The sequence below is a fragment of the Melozone crissalis genome, unplaced genomic scaffold, assembly GCF_028551555.1.
Source record: "Melozone crissalis strain CALT ecotype California unplaced genomic scaffold, PUWL_Pcris_2 ptg000005l_1, whole genome shotgun sequence".
In the NCBI taxonomy this organism is placed as follows: domain Eukaryota; kingdom Metazoa; phylum Chordata; class Aves; order Passeriformes; family Passerellidae; genus Melozone; species Melozone crissalis.
In genome coordinates this window covers 41,995,405-42,014,267 of record NW_026535783.1, presented here as the reverse complement: position 1 = coordinate 42,014,267, position 18,863 = coordinate 41,995,405, and the positions used below count along the sequence as shown (strand labels likewise).

Below are 18,863 nucleotides of genomic sequence, written 5' to 3'. Positions count from 1 at the left end.
TTAATCCACATTAATGTTTTCTTTTATCTGTGTGCATACTGCCAGCAAAGACACCGAAAAGTTGCTGTGTATATAAGCTATAAAAATGTAAATCAGGTGTGTGTGTGTGTGTGGTGTGCGTGTGTGCATGTGTGTGTATTTAAAGCAATGTATTTTGTTATCTTCAGCAAGGTTAACATCTGACCAGAATTACACATGCTGACAGAACACTCTAGAGAGTGTGTTTGTTCCACAGGACTGTGTATCCTGAACCTAGTGCACTATGTGTGCAAAAAATGTGTAGAGGACCTTTCCTGTTATAAAAATTGCATCATAGTGCATATGTTTGGCAGCCACAGGTATTGACAGGAATTCTTTAGGTCAACTTGGGAAATGTAGGGCTCCCTATTCCCACAGAACAGAGGAACGAATAAAATAAAATCTCCTCTTCTTTGTATCAGTAGATTTACACATGCTTCTTTCAATCAGAGCAGATTTCAAAGGCTCTGCTATTATTTGAAATCTGTTCACTCATAATCAAGATTTTACAAGAATCTAATTTTGTAAGTGGTTACAGAAAAGTAATCTGGGATTTAAATGAATAGATTTATGTTTTAATTCATGTTCAGTGCATTCTTGTGGGCAAGGCAGCCTCTAAAAAACCCTGACATTTATTAAAATAGTACTTAGTAAATGGTATATCTGTTGATTTATATGTATTTAGAATATATCCAGTATATGTTTTAGAATATATTTAGTGTATGTTTTAGTATTAGACTGTGTATTAGATCATTAGAACAGTAATTTTTTTTTGCAGTACTCACTATTGCTACTCAACAGATGCAGTGTATGCCAAATGAATTGATTTAATCTTTTCGTTTGTACTAACATATATTTGTATATGTGTCTATCCGTCTGTATTAGACTATAATCTGACTACTGGGATCTCCAGGAGGCGGACATTGTAAATTTTGTACTAAATAGAATGAAAATTGGGTGTGTGGCATCATATGGCGTGTGAGCATAAGTGGTGTGGCTGCGGAAGGCGCGCGTTCGATCCGCGCGGCGGCGGGTCCGCGCTGGCGGACGGACGCACGGACATGTCGCGATGGGCAGGGCAGCTCGGCGCTCCCTGCCCGGAGCGCTCCGGCATTCCCGCCGCGCCGGGCCCGAGGACAAAAGCGCGGGCGGCGCTGCCGCGCGCGGCCGGCAGGTGGCACTGCGACACCAACGGCGCGCGCGGCCAGGGGCAGCCTGCGCTTTGTGCCGAGCCGGGGAACCGCGCCAAAGGCATGGAGCCCGCGCAGGGCCCGAGTGCCTCCCGCACCCAGCCCGCAAAAAGCAGCGGTTCTTTCTTCCTCCCGCTCCCCACCCCCTCCCCCCCTTATTAATTGAAAAGCTGCAGGTTAGTTCGTTTTGCTTTATTTGTGGATTATTCATTTAATTTTGACTTTTGACTGAGTTGTTTCCAAATGAACCTTATTCTGGAGGATTGATACCAGAGTAGACAGAACTCACATGCCAGCTTCTCATTGATGTGATCACATGAACTTTTTAATTTCACAGCTCATATTTGCTCAAGTTAGAAGTACAATTACAGTACAACAGTACAATTGCTGTTTCTTTTCTTACGAGGTTTTTGCAGGCGACAGATCTGTGAAATGTATACGCCAGCTGGGCTACAGAGCCCTTGGTGTCTTTTCTTCTCATTTCAGACGAGGGGAAGATGCTTTTTCTTCTTAACATTCTCTCCCAGCACTCTGAATTAGAGATTTATTTGCAACGAAAAATCAATTAGTCCTAAATTTATTCATGGATTTCAGGTCCAGCGATCAATGCAAGTCCACTCAGTGGGCTCAAGGGGACCCAGTTCATCCCAGTTAATGTGTCTGAAGGGGAATTACCATTGATGCTGTTTTTTTCCCTTTAGGTCAGAGATCAGGCCTTGCTGCTGTGTACTGCAGCAGCCACGAATGACTTCACCCTGGAGCTACCCAAACTGCACCTGGAGACCTTTTCAGAGGAAGGGCTGAAGGGCAGGCCAGAGGCTGCAGCATTTCAGGTTAGAGTCTAAAATAATCCTGTTTCTTGTTTTCATTTTTGCAACTGAGAACAAGAAGCTAGACTGCTCTGAATGTGTGGAGAAGAAAATGCTTCAAAACTAATGTAGTCAACAGTTGAAAGAGAAGTAATTTTCATATATACTGTTGGATATGGTATTTCAGAGATGATGTGAACTTTTTATTTGGCTGATGTAATGTTAAATAACTGACAGGGATATGACCATGGAAAACCACAAATTCTGCATTTGAAAATTAATATCACTCTATCCCACCCCCTTTCTCTGCTTAATTTAAGCAAGACAAGTAGAAATTAAAAACTGGGGAGGGGAGGCAAGATTTTATGCTGCTACTTGGTCATTATCAGATTTTTTCATATTTCAGTGTTAGAATTAACAGTGATCTTTAGCACTTATAATTTAGAAGAAACTTCTATTTGGAATACTTTAGTACAGGAGATGTTTTGTTTATGTAAGTTTAAATATTTATGTGTTTCAAAATACTAATTTTATTAGGAGGAAACTGGGGAAAAGAAGAGAAATTAACTAAAAATGTACACATCTTCAGATGTAAAAATGGATTCTGGACAATGCCTCCTTATTGTTTCTAAGTTTGTTATGTCTTCTCTACAAACTATGCCTTAGTCTTTATAGCTGTGCAGAATACATTATTGTTAAAAGCAGAATATTTCGTTTTCCCAGTGAGAGAACAAAAGGCAGAGTGAGTACATATTTCTTTCGTTGTGTTCTTCTATCTAAATCAGAGAGTAAAGGTAGTCAAGTAAAGTGCACAGATATTAGGAAATGAAAATGTTGCATAATGTGTATACTTTTCTGTAGTAACCTTTTTAAATTTTTTGTAGATTTTCAGTTCTAGATGCAGTATATAATTTCAGGAACAGCATCACAAAACCAAACATTCAAGAAGGGCTAAACTGGAAATTTTTCACTGTTGCCTTTTTGCATGCATTTATTTCAATACGAAAAATATTTAAGTTATGTGTGTATTATCATGTTTCATAATAAAGTAATAATATGCAACTGCATGAGATTCCTGTGCACCTTAGGAAGCATAGCTGTACGTCTCTGGCGGACGGTAGGTTGCACATGCTTCCCCATACAGTGATGATCACTTTTAAAGCTGCACAAAAAGCTCCACAGGTGCGTCTTTAAGAAGCTGTCACAGAAATCACCAGCTTTTAAATACTACTTTTCTAATTTAGATGCCTGTTTGGTGATACCTGCTTCTTTTTTTTTTGTCTCATCCCAACTTCATACTTGTTTGACCTTCCAGTGATTGCAGAAGCATTTCCAAGATAGTCTATTCTGTCATTATTTCTAAGAATAGAGGCAAAAGTATAAAAACTGCATTTCTCATTTGAACAGAGTACTTGTGCTATAGCTAACCCATAGTAATGCATGTGCTGCACGAGTAGTGCAGTGATGTAAACCTACTTTTTGTTTACCTGACAGCTTCAGTTACACTTGGTTACTCTGTGCATACACAAACGGTTCCAATTGTTCAGTTTGTATCACTGTGAGGTTCCTTTCCTCCTTCCCTTTCTCCTTTTCCCTTTTGCTTCTCTTCCTCTTCTCTCCCTATCTCTAGTTACATAGTGCCTTTTTGATAACTTCCTAAGCACACTGTAAAGATTTGCTTATGAAATTTTCCTTTTGTAGCTGGGCATCAGCTAATTGATGTTAATTCCATGCAAAACTACATTAAGAGCAATCCTGTAATTTTGAATGAAGTAAACTGTGAGAAATGACTTTATGGACACTTCTCTTTAGAACCAGTGGAATTGTTTGCCTGCATGTTCTCTAGAATTGCCATATTTAGTCTGTGGTAAGCAGGACTCAGTTAATGCAGTGAGGCGTACATGGCCCAAGAGGTCACTGTCTGGCTAGCTGAGGGTAAAGGCCGACACCCAGCTGCATTCCCTGCCAACACCCCTCGGCGTCAGATGGCCTTGGGCTGTGCTGGCTGCGGACAGGCTCTCACTGATGATCTGATGATCTGACGAGAAAAGGAGCAGGACACTCTCCGGGGGTGAAGTCAGTTTATTGATGGTCCTGAGAAACCAACCAAGGAGCAACCAACCGGGGAGTGGCCCCAAGGGGAGGGTGAAACAAGCTTATAAAGGGGGAAGGATTCAAGGGGAAGGGTTTACAAAGAACCAGTCCTGGAAGGGAAGGGAGTGAACTAAACATGACAAACAGCATAAGAGAACCAATAAACCTAAAGTAAGGGAGGGCCCCGGGACCACAGCCAACCATAACCCCCAGAGAGAAGAAGATTCTGGAAACCTGGGAGGGGTGGGGGGTGATTGACTGGGCCCAGGGAGGGGAAAAAGTTTACATATAAGGAGATAAGGGGGAGGAGGAATTATATAACTTAAAGGACTGACAGTACAAGTGGCGGGAAAACTGGGAAGGGCAGAACCATTTACATAAAACGGGGGGAACAATACAAAAATGGGGGAGTAATACAGTAAACTTAACAAACACACTACAACATCTCCCCGTTTTTTACCAAATAAATTAGAAAGAGCGGAAAAGTCCATATAAAACTTAAAACGCAGGGACCCGCGGCTGGTCTGGCCAAATCTCGTCCTCATCAATTCGGAGTCCGTCCGCCCATAGGTGGTCGAAGGGCAGCGCGGTTGCCCCCTCCTCATCCACAGCTTCTCCAGCCTCCGAGGAGAGGTCCTCCAACTCGATGGGCTCATTAAGGGGAACGGTGGCATGGTTCACACTTGGCGCTGCTACTCTTGCCATCAGTCTTTTGACCAGTCCGTGGATCACAGTAATGAGAATCAAAAGTATAATCAAACCTAAAACAACCTTACTAACTGACTTAAACTGAGCTGGCCCATCCACTAAGGCCCCAACCCTTAAAAATGTCCCCCAGCCAGTCAGATGTTTCTTGTTTTACTTGATGTAGAAGGTCTTGAAGGCGTTTCACGGAGTGTCTGGCGTCCTCGGCTCGTTAGGACAGATTCATGCAGCAGAGGCCCTCAAACTCCTCGCAGTGGTGGTGGTGAAGCAGCAATAGAAAATCTATTGCTGCCCTGTTTTGGAGCGTCGCCTTCCTTGTTATTTCCTCGTCTGTGAGGAGGTCGTATAGAGCAGCTGAGGTAAGATTGGCTTGTTTAGCCACCCAACACTCCAGGCGCCCCAATTCACCCAGAGATTTCGCCACTGATACCCACGGCAATAAGATGGTAAAAATGACGGATTTTAAGTGAGACCAATGGGTAATTTCGTCATCACAGTTCTCCGTGAGATCCTTAAGATCTCTTTTAGACCTGGCCAATTCGGACGTGATGTTTGTCTTTCTCCAGTTAACAATTTGGGTGATGTTGGGGGTAAACAGCGTCAGCCTGCCAAAAGTGCACGGCCCTCCAATCAGACCAGAGGGGATGCCTGCCCACGCTCGGTCGCCACAAATCAAAAACGCTCCCCTGGGAAGGGCATAAGGGATCTATCCAGTGGTGGTGGGGCCGCTGATCTTTAATATGGCCGTGCACCACTGATTTACTTGATATTCTTTTTTAGTTTGCTGGACCACCTCACTGCCCCTCTCTATAGGAGCATAAGTGTAATCGAACTGAAAACAGATGGAGGAGTTGGCAGAACTGAGAAGATGTAATTCTGTGGGCTCGGAGGCTAAAGGATCCAGCCTAAACACTCCGTCACTCCAGGCGTTACTAGAATCAACACTGGGGAGGATAGTAAGGCTCTGGGCCAAAATAGGGGCAGAGGATGACTGAAAGGCAGGGGAAACTCGCCTGGAGCAAAAGGGATCCCCACAACACAAGACGACATCGGGTCCTCTGCTGCGCCGGTGTCGAGGCAAATGTGGTCCTGTCCTAAAGACTGAGCCAAGGCATGCCAGACGTTGACCTTCAGCTGGAGGATGACCCACGGCTCCGAAGATGGCAGCAGGAGTCCATAGGTCGCCAGCAGTAGCAGTAGAATGCCTGGGTGACGATGCGGGAGCAATCGGGAGATGTACCGAAACAAAAGAGAAATGGTGGAAGTATAAGGAAGTCACTCATATGGTTCTGCCCCAAACAACAAATTTAAATCTGAAGAAGATGGGGAGGAAACAGGAGACGAGGGTCGAGACTCATACACCAATGGAAAGTCGGAAGGAGAAGGATAAGAGGGAGAAGAGGGCTCTGCTTCGGGAATGGGAGAAAGTTCGGAGGAAAAGGAAGACGTTATAGTGGAGGGTTTCCTCTGCCGCCGCCAACACGCTACTTGGACCTGTGGCACAGCCCCTTTCTGCGTCCTCTGCTTCGGGACGAAGGGCCTGACCCATTTAGATGGTATCCAGCGGGGGCCTGAGGGAGTGGACACGCAAGCGTATCCTCTCCCCCAGGTCACCAGGTCAAATGGCCCCTCCGTCCGCCAGGTCTCTGGATCCTTGATAAGGACCGGCAGCCTGGCTTTAGGCTGCAGCTGCTGGTGGCTGCCAAAGTGCCGGACTACTAGAGGGTTGGGGCTGTCAAAAGAGCAATTGAGGAAATTGAGGGTGTAAAGGGCTCTTGACAACCGGACGTGGGGTGTCTCCACCTTCACAGCCGCTTGCTGCCGAGCTAAGGTCTTCTTCAGGCTCTGGTGGGCCCTCTCCACCATGGCTTAGCCTGTCGGGGAATAGGGGATGCCGGTCTTATGTTCTATTCCCCATTGCTGCAGGAAGCTCCGCAGCTCCTTGGACGTGTACGCTGGGCCGTTGTCAGTTTTGATGGCCCTAGGGATGCCCAAGACAGCGAATGCCAGAAGCAGATGCTTCTGACATCCGTGGCCTTCTCCCCTGTGTGGGCAGAGGCGTAGATAGCTCCGGAGAAGGTGTCCACTGAGACATGGACGTAACACAATCGACCAAAAGAAGGGATGTGTGTTACGTCCATTTGCCACACCTCACAGCTCGCCAAGCCCCGGGGATTAGCCCCCGAGGCAGTGGCGGGCATCTGGTCGTGCTGGCATTGGGGACATGTGGCCACGATCGCCTTGGCCTGGTCTTGGGTCAGATGGAATTGCCGGACCAGGCTGGACGCGTTCTGATGGAAGAGCTGGTGGCTGATCTTAGCCTGGCCGAACACATCTGGGAGCGGGCCCATCATAACTTCAGCCGCGGCCAGCAAATCGGCTTGACGGTTGCCCTCAGCAATGAACCCAGGCAGATCTGTGTGCGACCTCACATGCATTATAAAGAACGGATGCTCGTGGTGGGAGACCAAATCGATGAGCCTCCTGTAGAACTGCTGATTGAGCTCTGGACATCACACCGGCAACATATGCAGAATCTGTTACCATATTGAAAGGTCCAGGGAACCTCTGGAATGCCCTGACGACTGCGTCCAACTCAGCGATTTGTGGAGAACCCTCCACAACAGCAACATCTGTCTCCCACTGCTGAGTCTGAGGATCCTTCCAAGTCATCACTGACTTGTGGGATGCCCCCAACGCGTCTGTAAAAACTGTTAGTGCATCCAGAGGCTCCTTACTCTGAACCTTTTTGAGTGATAATTTAAACTCCAAATTAGATAATTTGTGGGCCGGCTGATTTACTGCAATGCGTCCAGTGTAACTGTCCAGTGCAAACTGAAGGTTCTCATTAATTTGCAGCAGTTCATCAAAGGTACTCATTTTTAGTTGGCTCGACTCCAATTCAACTGGTGTGTATATGCATGCGAAGTCACATCCCGCCAACTCCCTGATCCTCGATCTTGCTTTGAGGATCAGTTTGGCTACTAGCTCCTGTGGCCTTGTCATTCTTTTGGACCGATGGTGGCTGAGAAAGACCCACTCTATGATTAAGAGCTTATCTCCCCAGCCCTGGTCCTTCAGCCTTCTGTCCCACTGATGGATAATGCCATGGAGGTGTGGCAGCTTTCCCAGTATGATAAATTTGAATGGCAGGCCCGGATGGTAGCGATGGGCCTGCCTGGCCAAAATGGCTTTTTGGATCCCTTCCAGTGCTAACTGAGCCTCTGGGGTGAGAGTCCTAGGGGAACTAAGCCCCTCTCCCCCTTTCAACAAATTGAAAAGGGGGGCCAGGTCTTCGGTGGATATCCCCAGCCAGGGTCTCACCCAATTTAAAGACCCACACAGTTGATGAACATCCACTAGGGTCCGGACTTTCGTCCGGATAGCCAATTTTTGCGGCACAATGGTCTGCTTGGTAATCTCAAGGCCCAGGTACCTCCAAGGTGGCATCCTTTGAATCTTGTCCTGCTGGAGCTCAAACCCTGCAGCAACCAACGCATAGGTTGTCAGTTCAAGCGCATGGGCAAGCAGATCATCCTCGGGTGCACACACAAGGATGTCATCCATATAATGATGTATCACGACATCATCCCTGAGGGCTGTACGAATGGGGGACAGCAGAGAAGTGACATACCACTGGCAGATCACAGGCGAGTTCTTCATTCCCTGAGGGAGGATCCGCCAGTGGTAGCGCTTGCGTGGGGACTCACGGTTGATGGAAGGAACCGTGAAAGCGAAACATGGGGCATCGTCAGGGTGTAGAGGAATTTGGAAGAAGCAATCTTTGATATCAACAACAGCCAGATTCCAATTTCAGGGGAGCATTGCTGGGGAGGGCATCCCAGGTTGGAGAGACCCCATATTGACAATTCTTGCATTAATTTGACAGAGGTCGGTCAGGAGCCGCCACTTATCCTTGTTGGGCTTCTTGATAACAAAAACTGGAGAATTCCAGGGAGACATTATCTCCACAATATTGCCCTTTAGCAGCTGCTCCTGAATGAGCTTGTTGAGCGCCTTCAATTTTTGTTTGTTTAGTGGCCACTGCAAGACCTGTACTGGTTCATCAGTCCTCCATTCCAGCTTCCAGGTCTGATGCTCCTCAGTGGCCACTGCCCGAAAAACCTGGGGAGCCTTTGGAAGGTCAATTTTGGCTCCCCACTGGGCTAGTAGATCTCTTCCCCAGAGAGGCTCGGTGTAATCTAAAACGAACAGACGTACTGAAGCCAATTGCCCATCTGGCCCCGTGATTTGCACAATGCTCCTTGACTGCTTAGCCAATTGGAGCCCTCCTACACCTTGAATCGTTCCGGCCACGTTTTGCAAGCCCCAATGTGATGGCCACTCCCGAGAGGGAATGATCGTCACATCTGCCCCTGTGTCCAAAAGACCCCTTACGATTTTACGGTCCCCGCCCAACGAAAGTTGACATGTCAGGCAGGGCTTCTCCCTCCCCACTACTTGCGCCCAGGCCACTTTCAGAGGCGATGAATTTCTTGACGACTTCTTCCAATGATCCTTGTCAGGAAACGGAATGGCCTGGGCGATGATTTGACCTTTGGGGAGGAAGAGTGGGGGACCACGAAACGGTCCCGGTCTGTGGTGACCAGTCCCGGGACGATGTAAAGGTCTCGCGGCGTGTGCTTTGTGTCCCTGACGATGGTCCACCTGCAACATCCTAACTTCCTCCAGAGACCAGGATGTTGGAGGTCGACAGACACCAGCTGTAAATCACTATTGGGGAGGTGTAGGTCCCTAGTGAGCTGCAGCCTGTATGGGGAAGCAGAGGACAACGTGTTAAGTGCAGGTTGGGGCTGAATACCACAGGTGTGATGTGTTGAATCCGATATTAAGAAAGACAAATCCAGTAAAGCATGCGGCGGCTCTCCCTTCTCTCCTCCCCCCCCCCAGCTAGGTGTTACCATGCCCACCACACTTTTATCGTTGTGCAGGGAGGGGCTGCGCTCTGATCTTAGTTTTTTGTCCTTTTTCCTCTTTCTTCCTCCTATATTCTAAATAGGCCTGTTTCATAGGACACTGGGGCATCCAGTGCCCCACTTTACCACAGAGGTGGCAGGGGTGAGTCGCCGTCGTTCTTCTGCCGGACCCAGGTGTCATCAGTCTGGTGGCAGCAACAGCTTCGGCATCTGGATCTTCTGGCGTCGGATACTCAGTGAAGGCTACGGAAGCTCTTTTGGGGCGCGCTTTCAGATCATGTATTGGAACCTCCCTGGCACACACTTCAATCATCATTTCCACCGTAGGTCGGGGGTTTCGAGGGAGAGATCGGATAGCTCGCCTGCATGCCGTATTGGCATTATAGTAGGCCATCTGCCTAAGCATCCCCTCTCTCTCCCTCTCCCCCAGAACCTGCGCTTCGACAAACCAGTAGAGTCTTTCCATGAATGCCAGGTAAGGTTCCTGCGCGCCCTGTCTTATTTCTTCCTCTTCTAGATGAGAGGTGGTAGTTGCTAGCTTATAAAAAGCGCGCTCCGCAGCCTTCCCTGTTTCGATAAGTTGCTCAGTAAATAATGCCTTGGCCTGAGCTGCCCCGCTCGCCCACTGCCCACAAGATGGTCTTCGGATATTACCAAGCCCTCTGTGTCATGAGATGTGGAGGGATTCACCCAAAGCGTTGGGAGAACCTCCACAATCTCCCTCCTCCATTCTCCCGCCCAGACCCTGAACTCCATGGGCCCTAAAAGGCTGGAGAAGAGAGCCCTCAGGTCCGCGGGCACCAGATCTCCCTGTGCAAGGACCAGGCGAAGGAGCCCCCTGAAATACTCAGATTCCTGGGAGTACTCCCTCTGGGCCTTGCACAGCTCCTTGATCCGGGCCTGGGTTATAGGCACCCATTGGGCCTGAGCACTCCCCTCCCCACTGAGGTGGTATGTAACCAGGGTGGCTTCCAATAAAGGCACCTGTCCTGGCTTCCGGTCATCCACCCCCACCCCCCTTCCCCCCCTCCTCCCCCGGAACATGAAGCGTGGGGACTGGAAGGGGGAGCGTGGGAACCGGAATTGGAGGAGATTGAGGCGGGGCTTGGTTTCTGGGCAGGGCAACAGCAGGGGCGTGGCGACTCTGTTTTCTCCACCTCCAAGGTGGAGTTAGGAGGCGGAGCGGAATAAGGAGGAGGAACTTGGGAGGGGTCCACAGGGGGTGGAGCTGTGGTTGGAGCGAGGGGAGGAGCTGAGGGAGGAATCGAGGATGGAACCAGGGGCGGAGAAACAGAGGAGCAGGAGGGGTCAAGGGAGAGGAAAGGGTTGGACTTAGAAAGAAAGGGATTCTGGGGAGAAGAAGGGGTAAGGGCGGGAAAAACCATGTGGTTGCCTCCATTTTGGGCTCCATGGGAGCCATCTTGGGTAGTTTCTCTAAACCTGACAACTTTCGGGACCGAAACTGGGGACTTGGGGACAGGGATAGAGGGATCGGGGAGAGAACTCCGAAGAGCTTGGCCAGGGCTCTTCAGAAGGGGAGGCCGAGCCAGTCGCGAGGGAGCAGTGGCAAGGTGGACCCCCTGCTTCTTACTGGCCTTAAGAATCCCCTGAGAGGGCTCCTGCTTAGGGTAAAAGGGTAAGGAATGAGGGGTAGGGACACGACAACCGGGAGAACTGGGGAGCAAACTAGAACAGGATGGACTCTTTCTCAGTTCCCCGGGCGGGCTCAATGTAGTCAGCACTTTGCCCGCCCAGTACGCCACAGTGGTAGTTTTGTTTCCCCGGAATTAACTTCATGTTCTAATTTGGCCACAACAGCTGCCCAAAACTGTGGCTCTTTTGCAACTTCTGAGGAAACTTCGGGAAAGTGAGAAAAAGTCCATTTTATTAACAACTTTAACTCCTTCTTGGGGGCAGCTAACCCTCCCCCAAGCAATAAACCCTTAACTATGTAATATACTCCTTTTTGAGTTGCGCTCAACCCCATGCCCATGGTGGAACACTCAAGCCAACAGGAAAGTCCGTTAGACTCAAGTGCGAGCAACAACTCTGATGTTACCACTGTTCACCGGAGGGAAAACACAAACTAAAACAAGCCAAATCACGCCACCAACCCCTGCTGTACGAGCTGTCCCCAAGTCTAGGGTTTCAGCACGCAGAAAAAAGGACGTAAAGGTGGTAGAAACTGGCCCCAATTCTGGGGAGACAGCCCCTACGGAAAGGGAAAACAAAAAACCCCAAAAGCCTGGGGTTACAGCCCTCAAGGGAAAAAAGGGGCTGGGAATAGTCCCCGAAGCAGGGTATCCCCAGGGAGATATTAAAAAGGCCGGGGGGAAGACACCCCAGATTGGGGGCTTACCAGAATCAGCGATGTGGCAAAAGAAAACCTAGGCGAGCAGGTCTCATCAACAGAGTCCTCCTCGGGTGCGAGAAGTTGTGACTCCATGTCCCCCAGGAGTGCTACCCCTAAAACGGGGTCTGCTACTACTGGGGGTAGTCTGGCGGCCAATAGAATTATAAAATCCTGTTCCCGGGGTCCGGTGGTCCAGTGTCCAGCTGTCCACTCGGCCCCCGCGTTGGGCGCCAACTGCAGCGAGGCGTACGTGGCCAAGAGGTCACTATCCGGCTAGCTGAGGGTAAAGGCCGACACCCAGCTGCATTCCCTGCCAACACCCCTCGGCGTCAGATGGCCTTGGGCTGTGCTGGCTGTGGACAGGCTCTCACTGATGATCTGATGATCTGACGAGAAAAGGAGCAGGACACTCTCCGGGGGTGAAGTCGGTTTATTGATGGTCCTGAGAAACCAACCAAGGAGCAACCAACCGGGGAGTGGCCCCAAGGGGAGGGTGAAACAAGCTTATAAAGGGGGAAGGATTCAAGGGGAAGGGTTTACAAAGAACCAGTCCTGGAAGGGAAGGGAGTGAACTAAACATGACAAACAGCATAAGAGAACCAATAAACCTAAAGTAAGGGAGGGGCCCTGGGACCACAGCCAACCACAACCCCCAGAGAGAAGAAGATTCTGGAAACCTGGGAGGGGTGGGGGATGATTGACTGGGCCCAGGGAGGGGAAAAAGTTTACATATAAGGAGATAAGGGGGAGGAGGAATTATATAACTTAAAGGACTGACAGTACAAGTGGCGGGAAAACTGGGAAGGGCAGAACCATTTACATAAAACGGGGGGAACAATACAAAAATGGGGGAGTAATACAGTAAACTTAACACACACACTACAACAAGTTAAAGGCCTTATTATCTACAAGTGTTAGACATCATGAGTTTTTTCCCAAGTTTAAGTTTATTGGTATTTGATAGTATATTTTTTTTAATTGCATGAAAAATTAAGATCTTAAATTTGACAGTGTGATAGGAATGAAGCACTGGCTATTGGAACTGTTGCGTACTGACAGAACATGACATTGTCCTATTTTTATTATTCATGCACCCAGTTTGTAGTAGGTGATTCAGATCAATAATTAATTATATATCCATTGGTCTGGATGTATCACTTCTTCATTGTATGGAAGTGGCATGTATCTTTTAAAAAATTGTACCCTCTAGTTTCAGCCTTAAGGTAATGAAATAAAATATTTGGAGACACCATTCTGTATATCTTCTCCAAAGCCTGCACTTCATGGAATGGCTCTTAAATTGCAAAGTTATGTAGTAGGTTGAAATGTTAAGTTATTCAACAAGCATATTCTTGCACTAAGCATCTTCTAAAGCCCCATGCAAGTAGTGAAAGTATGACTTAATTTGTAGGCATTTGTTAAATTCTTGAGGGCTGCAGAAGAATTACTATAGTAGTTTGAAAGTGTCACTTCAGTTGGATAAAAAATGAAAAAGGTGTAATATCTTTAAGATTAAAATATGATTGCTATAGCTTTGAAAAAGTCTCACCTGATATTTAATTGCTGGGAAGAAATTTATGTCACAAAATTGTGCTATTTGTTATTTAAGTTTGAAAGTCGAAAATTATCTATTGTTTTCAAGCACCTGTAACACAGTGAACGCAGCATTTAAGGTGTGCTGTTCTGGCCATGCCCTGATGTTCCTACTGGAGAGAAAAAGTGGACCCATATGTGACGCCTCCTATGAATACAGGATATAGGGTTCAACAGGCAACTAAAATGGTATTGCTAATTCTGGTAGTCATGCTTGGCAGATGACTATTTAAATTAACCAGTAGAGGTTATCAGCTCTTTACGAAATACACAATTCAATTGGGTTACATCTTTAGAATGGGAATAAACTTAATTAATAATCTTAACTCTCTTCTTTTTTGGCTCACAGAAGAAGTGGGCATTCAGAAAAATAATTCTGAATTGTCTCAACTACTTTTACATCGAAAATGTAATTGATACTAATGCCAAGCATTATTACCTAAAGACAATTCATAAATCCCCCAAATAAATCCAATGGGATTTAAATGTCTATGTATAAGTAATTAAGTTTACGTTTCTTCTGTTTGGAGAGGTAGACACACAAAGGTAGAAACTGGTACGAAAGAAACTTCTTGAAGCAAATTTAGCTACTTCAGACACATATGTTAATGTTGCGTTTTAAAGGAATTATATTTGATTTCTGCTAAAATGACTTCTAAATATTTATCAGCATGATCCAACCTATCTGAAGACATGACTTCAGATACTAGTTGAACACAGAAAAGAACTGGGAAAAGGATCTGGGAGTGCTGGTTGACAATGGCTTCATACAAGCCAGCAGTGCCCAGGTGGCCAAGAAGGCCAATGGCATCCTGGCCTGGATCAGCAACAGTGTGGCCAGCAGGGCCAGGGCAGGGATTGTCCCCCTGTACTCAGCACTGGTGGAGGCCATGTCTCAAGTGCTATGTCCAGTTCTGGGCCCCTCCCTCACTCACTACCGGACAGACATTGAGAGGCTGGAGTATGTCCAGAGAAGGGCAACAGAGCTGGAGAAGGGTCTGGAGCACAACTCCTATGAGGGGTAGCTGAAGGAGCTGGTGTTGTGTAGCTTGGGAAAAAGGAGGCCCAGAGGATTCCTGTCCTGATTTAAAGGACAGGTGTCTGTCAAGGAAGGTGGGAAACTCCCTTTGAATGGAAAATCTAACCCCGTTCCCTCCAAATTATTACAACTTTGAAATTACGGGGCTTTCAGGCGAAGATATAGGAAAAGGAATAACAATTCTTTATTACCGTATGTGTGTGTGCATAACAAGACAAACCAACAGCAGCAGCTCGGTGCTGGCAGCAAGCAGAGCCCAGAGCTGCTCCTGGCCCTCTCTGGGCCGCAGGCGCCTTCCCCGCCGGTGCAGTTCCGCTCGCAGCCAGCAGGGGCGCTGCTGGCTCCCGGCAGGCAGGGCGGGTGCGGGGACTCCCCGCGGCTGCAGGGGGCGCTGTGCGCGAGCCCGGCCGCTCCCCTCATGCGGGCAATGGCAGGCAGGCCGGCGGAACGGGGCTTCCTTTACAAACCCCAGTGGCAGCCGAGCCCAGTGCCCCTCTGGATGGCAAAATGGACTGCAGCAGGACCCTTGGAGCAGCCAGCTGGAACAGCAGAGGCAGCCACTGGCCACACCTAGGGTGGCCACCAAAGACTCCAAAACAAAGACTCCAGAGCCGTGGCAGGAGCTGCAGAAGCCCTGGCGAACATGGAGTATCAGGTTAAGGTGCAGCAAAAAACCCAAAGCAGTGGCAGAAAACAGCAGAGTTGGGCAGCATCAGAAAACAGCAGGGCTGGGGAGGGGCAGGCAGGTTGCTGCAGGCAGCTGCTACAAGCCTCCAGGAAAGTCTCCCTCCGGGAAATGATTGGGTCCCCTTCCCAGTGAGGTCGGATGTTAGAAAGCTCCCAGTTCAACAGTTGCTCTTGTAAGTGGACCCTCACCCATGAAAAGGAGATGCAGTGAAAGACAAAAGGTCTGCAGAGGCAGCGAATCCTCTGGCCTAACAGCCCGGCACAGAAATTGTACGCTCAGGAGGGAGAGAGTGGGAGCGAGGCGCGGGCCCAGCCCCTCGCCCCCAGCCAAAATCTTCTGGTCTCTCTGCACTTCCCAAGAGAAAGCCCCTCAGCTAAGAGACAGTAGCAAACTGCACCCTTCCCTCTCCTCTTCCTCCCAGCCACATCCTTTGTCTCTTAACTATTCTCATTAACATCTCATAGGCAACAAATGGGAGACAATTTCATGAGAGAAATAAAAAAAACCAAAAAGTCCTAACCTCCAGCAACTCATTGCTCTCCACTGCTACCTGAAAGGAGGTTATAGTCAGGTTGTAGTCAGTCTCTTCTCCCAGGCAACTAGCAACAGGACAAGAGGATATAGGCTCCAACTGTGCCTGTGGAGTTTCATGTTGGACATCAGAAAGGTGGTAAGGCATTGGAATGGACTTACCAGGAATATGGTAGAATCACCATCTTTGGAGACGTTCAAGGAACAGCTGGATGTGGGTCTTGGTGCTATGGTTTGTTGGTGTGGTGGTGTTCAGTCAAGGGCTGATGATCTTGGAGGCCTTTTCCAGCAATTACAATTCTGTGGTTCTCTTCTCCAGGTGGGTTTGAGATGGTTAAGTTTTCACTTTGTCTTGCCTCTGTTTTTGTCTCTCTCTGCCACCCGCTCTCTGCTGCCTGTCCGTGTATCCTCTCTGCACACTCCCCACTGCACGCATGTGCTCCTGGCTATGCACTTGCTGCTGTGTGCACACTGACCACATGCACCCACTCTTGCTTTCCCTCTCCCTGCATGCCTGCTCTCTCTGCACTGTGGATTCTGGAGCTTTCCTTCAGTCAGTCCCTATGTGCTACACTGCCTGGGCCTCTCTCTCTCTTCTGCCACAGAGTGGCCTCTTTCCCACTCTGTCTTGCTTGCTCTGAATCAGTCTTTCTGTCCCTCCTGTCCCTCTGCCTCTCCCTTCCACCTGCCCCATCTTGCTCCCTCTATTTTCAGCATGTATCCATCCGTTCATGCAGGTTTAGGAAGTCAACATGGGATTTATATGTACTTCTTTGCCATTCTTACGTGTTTTGAGGTCATTTAAAATAAAAAGTGCAGTAATAAAACAAAGGCTTGTAGTTTTAGAAGTAATACAGTCAAGTACTGACATATATTCAGTGTTAGCATTAATCACTATAAATTTACAAAGAAGTAGGTTTTTTCCATTTATGCATTCATGCATGATTTAGTTATGCATTATATAATTGTGCTGTAGGTCCACTTTTTCTAATTAATTGGACAAACATAAATGTAGTTTTAGGAGCTTCCTAATTTGTATTTATTTTCACTTGTTTATTAATTTTAGATTTATGCTTGATAGATTAGATGGTGAAAGATATGCATAATTCTGCTGATAATTTTCCTCCAAATAATAAACACTTTCTCATTTGTGTGTTCACTTGTCAATAAAAAAGTTCTTACCAAATTGAGGAAGCAAGTGATTTCAAAGGTAACATTATAATTCTGTCATCAGATCTTATCCTGTGCATAGGGCTTGTCTTTCAAACATAAATCAATTCTGGTAAGAGGATTTAATGAGCTGAATCAATCGTAGAGCAGCTGCTTAAAAACAATATTACTAGTATTTTAAATCTTGTACTTTTGTTTTAATTTTTTTTTTCTTTTATTAACATGGCTGTTAAAAAGGAAATTATCTTAATACTTCAGAAAGAAGAAATGGTTTCTAGAGTCTTAAAGATGCACCATGCACACTCTTGTAGTGTTTTATTTTTACTTACATTTATTACTTTTAATTTTACACTGTTTCACCAGAGAAGGAACTATCAATTGAATTATAGAGGCCAGAATGCTGCCTCCTCTGGTATCACATTGCTGTTTCTTGTCAAGTAAAACTGGGTCTTCATTGTCCAGGAGTTTAGCAGCTGCTATCAGCTGGGCTGCCCTCCCATCTCCAAAAGGACTAATTTTTTCTTCTGCTTGCCAAAAGGACTACTCTCATACCTAGTGTCAAAATGTGGTGCTTCTGGACTGACCACAAGGCTGTCTAAAATACACTGTTTAAAGAGAAAAGTGATTCTTTATTACGCTATTGCTACTTTACACTTTCATTTTGAGTTGAAGTACTCATAAATAAGTAAATGTTTCAAAAGCATTAGAGTGGGGCAACACTTCTTGCAAACCTAACCTATTGCTATCATCAATCTAGGAAAATAAAGTTGGTGTAGGACTTTAGCAATGATTGACATCCAAGTAAAGTCTGAATAACCAGGCTGAAGAGATGTAAAGTGGAGAACTCTAATTTAATGTTCATGAAAGAGTTCAGCTGGTATTTGGGGTCTCCAGATATGTTGTATCATGCTGCTAAATATTTGGAAGCCATTTTACCATAATTCTGTATAATTTAAAACATAAGAATAATGTATATTAGGAAAATATTGTTTAATATGCTAAAAAATGAGATCTCTTCTAACTGCCAGTGATGTTGGAAATTTGCCTTCTATAATTTGAATTTCACACTGTTTCTCCATTCCACCACTTAACTGCTCAGCTTCCTTTCCTCGTCACAGCATTTCTGTTAGCAGTCTTTTTTTCCTCTCCCATACAGGCCCTCTCTCCTTCCCTTTTTTCTCTGCTCCTTATCATTAGCCTGTTTCCCTCACTTTTTCAGTCACCCTAGCACTTCTTTATTTCTTCAGTTGCCTTTCTTCATCCTACTAAATTAGGACAGATTATATGAAGAACCTTCTCAGAGGGTGTTGAAGTTAGCTGGAACACTCTTGCACTCCAGCCCTGCTAAGTCTCGGCCTTAGGGACCATAAATGTCAAAGTCAGTGTCTGTAATCACCAATTAATCAATTACTGAAAACTCTCTTTGTGCCTGTGACACTACTAAATCTTGTCCAGCCCCTTTTGTAAGCACTATCAGTTTTGTAAAAACTTTGCAGCTGAGATGATGATTTTCATTATTATCTTGAATGACAAAGTTAGTATATAATCATTTAGCCTTTCAGTAACCTTTCTCAATGGAAGTTTTACTTTTTTGGCCTTATCAAGCAATCATGTCACTATCTGTCTTTGTCAATTTAGACTTTTTCATATATTTATATCTGTTGCATGTGGGTGATGTCGTAGGAATTACCTGTGCTAATATGCAAAAAAGCTCTTTAAGAACTGTGTAAAATACA

General features: G+C 46.7%; 1 protein-coding gene across 1 annotated transcript in view; it reads left to right on the top strand.

Moving 5' to 3' along the window:
• CCDC171 (coiled-coil domain containing 171) overlaps positions 1-18,863 on the top strand; it is a 159,666-nt gene that overhangs the window by 105,565 nt on the left and 35,238 nt on the right. The window contains 1 exon segment of the mRNA XM_054289527.1: positions 1,910-2,041. Coding sequence (XP_054145502.1) covers positions 1,910-2,041 — 132 coding nt within the window.